The 8,712-nt window shown below is 53.2% G+C and overlaps 1 protein-coding gene across 1 annotated transcript; it reads left to right on the top strand.

The window, feature by feature from the left end:
* Positions 1 to 239: 239 nt before the first annotated feature.
* LOC307058640 (triggering receptor expressed on myeloid cells 2-like) lies at positions 240 to 4,786 on the top strand (the record flags this gene model as incomplete). The annotated part of the gene is made up of 5 exons (XM_079712186.1): positions 240 to 279; positions 1,755 to 2,105; positions 3,547 to 3,637; positions 4,383 to 4,573; positions 4,656 to 4,786. 5 exons carry the CDS (start codon positions 240 to 242, stop codon positions 4,670 to 4,672), a joined length of 690 nt encoding a protein of 229 aa, XP_079568312.1. The 3' UTR covers positions 4,673 to 4,786.
* Positions 4,787 to 8,712: the final 3,926 nt, after the last annotated feature.

Here is an 8,712-nt window from a genome sequence, read left to right as displayed (position 1 = left end):
TCCTCAGCACCCCGCTGCTGGGCTGCAGTGGTGGCTCCTCCCCTTCTCTCCTCCCCCACCCTACTCCCCCTCCTTGAATCATAAAGTCAGATCCCAGTCCTGATGATTGCTCAACCTCCAGTAGCCAGTTCCTGTGGGCAGTGCCTGACGAGCCTGACCCTCTCCTTTCTGCAGTTCAAGGGAAAGACGAGATCTTGCACAAGGCACCCTGCGTCTGTCCTCCACAAGGGAAGGGTGACATGGAGCCTCTTGGGCTGCTCATCTTGCTCTTTGTCACAGGTAGGATTCCCTCCCTCTGCTGCCTCCTTTCCCTCTCCTTCCTTGAGTATATGGCAAGTGCATGGGTGGGTAGGGAGCACTGAGCCAAAGTGTGAAGATGGTTGAAATTCTCGGCATGTCCTGCACCCCCTCTTCTCACTGTGCCCCATATTCTTCATCATCTCCCTCTCTCCCCAGCATCAGATTCTTCATGTACACGGAAGTGTCAGAGGCTGGTGGATTCGGACACCTAGAAAAGGAAGGAGTTCTGATGGTGGCATCTCAGGCACTAGCTATTAGTTGGGGGAAGTTTTGGGGGGCACTGGTAAGAGCCCCTAAAATTATGAATCACTTAACTAGTCCCAGAAGAGTAGCAGCATGGGAGGGAGAAAAGAACCTGCTACTGGCAATCTGCATCTTTGGGGTGTCCCTCCCGTGCTCTGAAGGTCCTCTTGTCCTCAGCCCTGGATAGGAGATGAAGGGGCTAAAGATTTTGTGATTGAGCTGGGGGGATTGGCACCCCAGGTTCTTGCACATGACGGCCTTTTCTCGTTGGGGAAGGGTGCCTCTTGCTCTCCCAGAGCAATAGACATACCTGGGTGAGAGGAGAGACTGTTCCAGTGGAGCTGGAGCTTCTTGGCTGGAGGTGGAGTAGGGGAAGGGGGACGCGCTGGCCTGCCCAAAGGCAGAGGGATGGTCTGGGTAGTATGGAGGGGGCACTGCTCACCACGTCTCTCTGGTTACAAAAGACAGGTCACCAGCTCCCCAACCCTTTTTACAAGTTTCTGTCACCATGTGGTTGAAGATGTAGTTGAAGAGAGGGGAGGCTAAGGCAGAGGGCACTGGGTGATTCTCTTAGAGCCCCTGCCCTGGCAATAGACTGGCACTCTAAGCCCACCCCAAGGAGGGTCCCTAAAATAGCAGCCTCATGTCTCTCCCAAAATAGTTCTGAGACGCATCCCTCTTGAAAGGGGAACAAAGGCACAGAAATAGGGAAGCTGGAAGCTAAAGGTCAGAAAGAGGAGAATGCAGTGCTGGTATGAGCGTGGGCAGCTGCAAAGTAAGCAAGGATGGTGGGCGTGGGGAGGGGGTGCCCAGCCCCACGTGGGACCAGGCCCAGGCCTGAGAGGGCCACCGGCCCTGCTCTCTTGAGATGGAGTGGGAGGGGGGAGGGCTTGATGTCATGCGACAGGAAGAACATGAGCGGACTAGGACTGGAGGGAACCTCCAGACCAAACGTCTCTGGAAATAGGCCCAGAGAGGGTCAGTTATTTCTCTAAAGATGTCCAGCAAGTCCAATGGTGATAAAGCCAGATCCAGGACCCGGGTTTCCTGGTTTTCAGCTTCCTATAAACACATACCTGGGTTATGTCACCTTCTCCCAACCTGTGTAAAGGCCTGAGTTCCTTAAGTGCAGGATCTCTGTCTCTTCTGTTCATTGAACATAGTAGGTGTTCAATAAACACTTGGTAAGTGAATGAATGTCTCCTCCCCAGAGCTATCTCGAGCCCACAACACCACGGTGTTCCAGGGCATGGCAGGCCGGTCCCTGAGGGTCTCCTGCCCCTACAACTTCTTGAAGCACTGGGGGAGACGCAAAGCCTGGTGCCGCCAGCTGGGTGAAGAGGGCCTGTGTCAGCAGGTGGTCAGCACTCACCCCTCGTGGCTGCTGTCTTTCCTGAAGAGGTACAATGGGAGCACGGCCATCACGGACGATGCCCTGGGTGGCACACTCACCATTACGCTGAGGAATCTTCAAGTCCACGACGCTGGCCTCTATCAGTGCCAGAGTCTCCATGGTAGCGAGGCCGACACCCTCAGGAAGGTCCTGGTGGAGGTGCTGGCTGGTGAGTGGGCAGCTGACTGCACCCTGGCCTGCCCTTGGGTCTGGGGTCATCTTTAGTGTCTGAGCACAGGACCACCCTCAGGGCTTTCGGGGACCCTGGAAAATCCCACAGTGTGGATCTTGTCCCTCCCTACCCCACAACTCAGGGTCAACTCAGGGTCACTGTGGATGGTTGTGCAGGTTGCTAACTGCACAAGGGGGTCACAATCCAGCCCTGCTGTCTCTTTCCAGGCTGTGCTCCCTGGTGAAGGACTGCATCACTTGCAGGAAGGGTACAGTTCTCTAATTTGCACAAGGCACTTTATGAGCTAGCTGTGGTCCTGCTTCCCCCAAACAGCTTTATCCATTTGGCATCTGGTTAGGACGTGAGCACTGAGGTGGTCCTTAAGGAGTAGGAGGATATTCATCTATTCCTTCACCCAACCACCCAATGGACCTACCAACATAGATTAAGCACCAACCTGGTACAGAGAAACAACCCTAGAGAGGAACACTGCTGTGACCCTGGGCAACGTGCTTCTCCTCTCTGGGCCTCCATTTCCCCATCTTTAAATGGAGGTGGTGGTGCCTGTGCTGCTGGCCCCACAGGGCTCCCATGAGACACAAATGACATGACAGAGTTAAAAGTGCTTGGGGGTGACAGTCGTTGCCCCAGCCTCCTGCTGCTAACTGCTTGGGATCCTCATTTTAGGCTTGACTAGGTGAGATGGGCAGTGGTGGGGTCCTTCTCATCCCTGAGCTTGCACAGGGGATGCCCTTCAGGAAAGCTTTCTGTCTGTGTCCCCAGAACGTGATTGTGTCCCAAAGGAGAACAGATCTGAGGCTACGTATCCCTTTTCTGACTCTCCCCTTGTCCAACTCCTCTCCCCAACATGGCCCCTCATCATGGAAATGAAGGTTGAAAGTAACATTTGTCTAAGGTGGGGAGGGTAGGGGACACTGCCTGCTTTAGACCCCAAACCCTACCTCCATGAGAGTAGGGGGCGAGGACACACAGATTTTCAGCCCTATCAGGGTCTAAGGCTCAGCTGACTCCCAAGAGGATAGCAGGAAAAGAACAACAACAACAACAACAACAATAACAATAATCCATAGCTGGTATAGGCAGCTTGACTGTTTACACGGGACTTTCAAAAACACCCATTATTTCGTTTGATCTTCCTAAAGACCCTGTGTGATGGGAGGGTGGGAGTTGCAGTTACTGAGCTCCTGTGAGGGGATGGGCACTACACAGGATGCTTTCACTGTATCCTGCAACACTATTATTAAGAAGGTGTTCCTAATTGCCCCACTTTACAGGTGAGGAAACTGAGGCTCAGAGAGGTTAACAACTTGATCCACCCAGGGCCACGTCCCAGAGAGCCTCACCCCACCCAGAGAGGTTCTCCCCACTGTGGCATCAAGGAGGGGGGCTAGAAGCTCACAGGCTCTGTCTCCCACAGACCCCCTTAATTACCAGGACCCTGGAGATCTCTGGATCCCTGAGGAGTCTGAGAGCTTTGAGGATGCCCAGGTGGAGCACAGCATCTCCAGGTAAGGTGACAAGTCTTTCCTAAAATCCCTGGGCAGACCTCCACCCTGCAGAGCCAAGGCATGGGGTGGCAGCTGGGGGGTGGCATGTGCCAGGAGTACAAATTCCAAGGCAATTAGAACACTAAAGTGTCTGCATATGATCTTGTCTAAACACCCCTCCAACCAGCCAGTGTGTGTTGGTATGACTGTGCCAGTTGTTAAAATATTGCAAAACTTCCCTAACAGTTTGTAAGTAGCTGCTGCTCCAAGACTCCTGAACGGTCGGCCTCCCACCCCTTCCCCTGGCAGCCCTCAGACATCTCCACAATTCAGCAACAATGAAACTTTTAGTATTTTAGTACAAAACTGGTACCCTCAGACCCCTGCTTCCCTGATGGGACCAGAATCAGTTCCGACTGGTTCTTGATTGGTGTTTAAACACTGTGAGTATAACCATGAAGTGCACATGTGCATGCAGACACACACACACGCACACACACACCATACTACACCATCATGCAGAAAACTGCTCAGCAAGGGACGTAATTGTTTAAAAGCAGTCAGCAGGCAGATCCATGCCTGGAACTCAGGTCTCCTAGCTACAGGCTCCCCCAAGCCCCGCAAAGCCTCATCCAGGGATGGTGCTGGATGGGGAGATATCCTCAGCCCCCCGAGCTCCTGGTGTCTCCCCATTCCTTCTATGAGGGCAGATTCCAGTCTGTGGGTCCCCTCATGGCCTCCCACATGTCCTCTTTTTTTCTCCAAGGAACCTTTCTGAAGAGAGCCCCTTCCCACCCATTTCCATCCTTTTCCTCCTGGCCTGCATCTTTCTCAGTAAGCTTCTGGCAGCCAGCGCTCTCTGGGTTGCAGCCTGGCATGGGCAGAAATGGAGGACACCCCATGCCAGGGGGCTGGACTGTGGCCATGACCCAGGTTACCAGCTCCAAACCTTGACAGGTGAGCTTGGCGAGCACAGTGGCGGCTGGGGGCTGGTGAGGTGGGGCTGAGAGGGGCCGAGTGAGTACTCTGTCTGTTGCAGAGCTGAGAGACACGTGAGAGGAGGACCCACGGTGGAGGAGAGGCCCGGGAGCGGTCTGCACGGACCACCCCAGCCTGCTGCACACCCGCCCCTTGGCCACCAAGTCTCCTGGTTCTGCTTTCGCAAAAGGCCACTCTGCCTGTACCCTGCTTCTCCTGGCCCCTGGAAGCAGTGATTTGTGTGTGAGTGTGTGTGCATGTGTGTGTGCGTGTGTGTGTGTGTGTGTGTGTGCATGGGAGGTGGGAAGGACATCTACCAACTTCTGGACATTGGACATTAAACACTCTCACAAATAAATCCAAGACTTCATGTTTAACCAATGGTTTAGGGCATCATGAAGGTCTTCTCTTTTGCTACAAGGCTAGGAGAGTGAATTCAGATGAGGAAAAGATAAAAGGTCTGGCTCCTTGGGGCCTAGGGTCTTAGGATGTCATGTCCCTCCATTCCCACAGGCTCCAAACTGGCCAATCGTTTTATTCTTCTCTCTCCCTCCCAGAGATCTGATTACCAAGCCCTGCTTCCTCCTGTGGAATTTCGCTAGCATCCTCTCCTCGCCTCCTCCTGCCTCCTGTCTATCAGTTCCCTAGGATGACTGCTGGGCCCCCTGCGCCAGGCCCCCTTCCTCCCTCCGACCCCTCAAGTCCATCCAATTCCCAGCTGACTCAAACCTCTAGCAAACCTAGAGGTCTGCTTTTATCATGTTACTCCGCCTCCGGAGAAATGGCAAGGGATTGGGTCGCAGAGTGCAGCGAGCCAGAGCTGGGGACTACTGGTGCAAGCCCCTTATCCTGTGGAAGGGAAACTGCGGCTCAGAAGGCAAAGGATTTACCCAAAGTCCCTCGCAGAGCCTGGAAATCCTACTTTCACTTGGCGTTCAAGGTGTCCTTCCCTCTAGCTCAATCCTACTCATTTATTTGTATATTTATTCAATAAATATTTTCTGTGCCAGGTACTAGTCTAGGCATTGGAGACACAACAGTGAACAAAACAAGCAAAGATTTCTGCCCGCACAGAGCCATGTTCTCGTGGGAAGAGAGCAGACAAACAGAGTCAGTCAGTCAGTCAGATGGCTAGGAGTACGGGGAGTGCAGAAGGCACGGGGGATGATGCAGTTCTGAAGAGTACTCAGAAGGAACCACTTGAGAAACACTTTGAGGAAACAAGCGGGGAAGAGTATATGGGGCACAGGGAATAGTCAAGGCAGCTCAGGGAACCTTCTCTCTCTCTTCAACACACACATGCCACCTGAGGTGGAGTGAGGAGAGTGGGATGGAGACTACCCTGAGGGTGGGTTGCCCCGAAGAGGAGGAAACAAGTTGGCCACATCCTCAGGTTCTCTGCCCTGGGCCTCAGAGAGGTGGAAGCCCAGGAGCCCCTCTGGCCATGGCCACACAGGGCTGCGTTGCCCCCTAAGCTGGGTGTGGGTACCTGGGGTTTTGAATCACTGGGAAGGAGCCCCTGATGCAGTCCTGTGTTCCAGCCTCATGTCAAAACATCTCTCCCCTAATTGCAGTCCTGCCCCAGCCCTGCCTCACCCACTCCCTGCTTAGGCTGCTCCGCTGTCTCTGTCCCCAGCTCCAGGACTCTGGTCCAGTCTGTGTTTCCCTGGTGTCCCTGACTCAGCGGCACATGAAACTTCCCCATCAGGTCCTGGGGCAGTCGTCTCCTTCCTGCAGACACAGGCACAGTCTAGGAGCCAAGGCTGAGCAGAGCCCAAACTGAGCCCCCTGCACCTCCCTCGCTCCCGCCCCGTCTGGGCACCGAGGGTGATGAGATGGAAGGGGAGGCTCCAGGATGTGCCTGGTGGTGGAGTGCCGCTGGAACTTTCCTCCCCTTGGGAGCTCAGCCTTTTCTCCTGCCTGCTGTGCCATGTCAGAGACATCTACCCTGGGATTCGGACTGCCATCGGGATCCCCTGCCTCGGACTCTCTGGAGTGCACACTGAACAGAAGGGCTTTTCCAATTTCAAGTTTGCCTCCTACTAAGAAAACTTAAGCAAATTCCTTAACTCCTCTGAGCCTCAGGGTCCTCGCATGTGAAAACAAACAAAAAACCCAACACCAAACCAAACCAAAACAACCCTACTTTGGTGGGTTTTTATGTGATTGAAAGGAATAACATTAAAGTCCTGGCCAGATGTCTGGCACATAGTAGGTCCTGGATAAGCACTGGCTTCCTTCCTCTTCTCTAATGCCCAGTGATAGGACACCTCCCTGGATCCTGGCCACCTCTGTCCTAGGCACCCAGCAGCTACTGTATCTGTTTTAGGCACTCAGTAAATATTGAAGAGAGGTCTCCTCCTCACACAGCGCTCCCACATGGCTTGTTAGTGTGAAAATAATTTTCTTATGAGGAAATCAAAGAAAGCCTGATACATATTGGCAGGACAGATATACATACTTCCATATCACTCACTGGGGAGACCCATCTGTCCAGTTAGACAGAGACTCTGCCAGTGTTAGCACTGAAGGTCCTGTCTCCCGGAAAGACCCCCAGTGCCAGGTAAACAGGGACAGCTGATCACCCTATCACCATGTCCATGAGGCTCAGCTTAACGCAGAAGCCGGCTTTCTCGGGCTCCTGCTCCCAGTTTCCCATTCTCAACCCCCTTGCTCCTGGAGGAAGGAGAGAGGCAGAGAGAGGGGAGGAGGAGAGAAAAGAGGACAGAGGAGGGAGGGAGGGTAGCTTTTTCATGCCCCTTTCCAGGTGTGACCATCTAGGTCAGAGCAGTGTGTCCTCCCAGCCATCCCCACCTTGACTACTCCTGTCTCTCTGAGCACTGGTGCTCCCCTGGTGTCAGCAGGTTTATTACTCACATTCCATGCAGGATCCCCAACCCCAGTTCTGCACAAGGTGACTTGAAAGAGGGCCAGATGTTCCCTGTGCAGGGAGTGGGTTTGTGTCATAGGACAGGAACGCCAAATTATGAGACTTGGAGCTTATATAGAACATATGGCACGTTGGCCCTTCTTCCTCTCTGGAGAGAGAGAGAGAGAGAGAGAGAGAGAGAGAGAGAGAGAGAGAGAGGTCTTTATTCTGGAACATGAACTAATCTTCTCCAGGGAGGGAGGGGAAGGATGGAAGCAAGTCTCTCTGGAGCTGACACACTGTCTCTAACTCCCAAGGCATGTTTGCTCTTCAATTGCCCTGGAACAAAGCTTGGTCAGTGCCCTTTCCTGGGAAGGCCCGAAAATGTTCATAGAGAACTGTCTCCTAGCAAAGAGGATAATGCATTCATGAAACAAAAATAATATGCTATAAATAAGAAATGCTTGGAGAATAAAAAGTCTTGTAAATTAAAAGCACCAAGGGATAAAAATCTGAAGGACAAGGAGAGAAGGGATGGAAGAAAAAGATGAGGCTATCTTCTAGGAATCAGAACAAAAAGATGGAAACTGAGAGAGAAAAGCTAGGAAGATGAGATGAATACATGAGGTTCAATATCCAACTAATTATCAAAGCAATAATGCAAATCCTAGAACTGGAGCACGGGGTCCACACTCAAAGTGTCTAGGGAGCGCCCATCTGAGAGAATGAAGACAGGCCAGCCCAGGGCGCACCATCAGGGTGGGGCTTCCTGGAGATCTCCTGAGAGCTTGGGCGGGGCACTCACACAGAATTTAAAATCAAGATGGCCTCGGGCCACGAGAAGGACACTGTACTTCCCTCCTTCACAGCTCTGCATCATCGGAGTCTATATTTGGAATACCCTGAGGATCATCTTCCCCCTTTCTCTAATGCTCTCTGGTTGTCACACTCCTCCTCCCTCTCTTCATTCCGTAGGGGTGGGCAGGCTCCCAGCCTTCTGCTTTTCCTTGGGCCTTCTCACCCTACCTTGCCCATTCCTACCCTCAGGGATAGTTCCTGAGCACTGAACCAACCAGGGCTTGGAAGAGCTCCTTCTCCCCACCCACGGAGGGGCCCACCAGTGCCTGCTTCCCACCCCATGGTCACTGAGGACCCCACGTGACTGTCTGAGGCAAAAGTTTCCTGCCCCCAGGGGAATGCTGTGTCAGTGTCCAGGCAAGCCCCAGAGCTGATGTCTCCCTGCCCAGCC

This window comes from Hyperoodon ampullatus (assembly GCF_949752795.1).
Source record: "Hyperoodon ampullatus genome assembly, chromosome: 10".
NCBI lineage: Eukaryota > Metazoa > Chordata > Mammalia > Artiodactyla > Ziphiidae > Hyperoodon > Hyperoodon ampullatus.
This window is presented reverse-complemented; position numbering and strand designations above follow the sequence as displayed.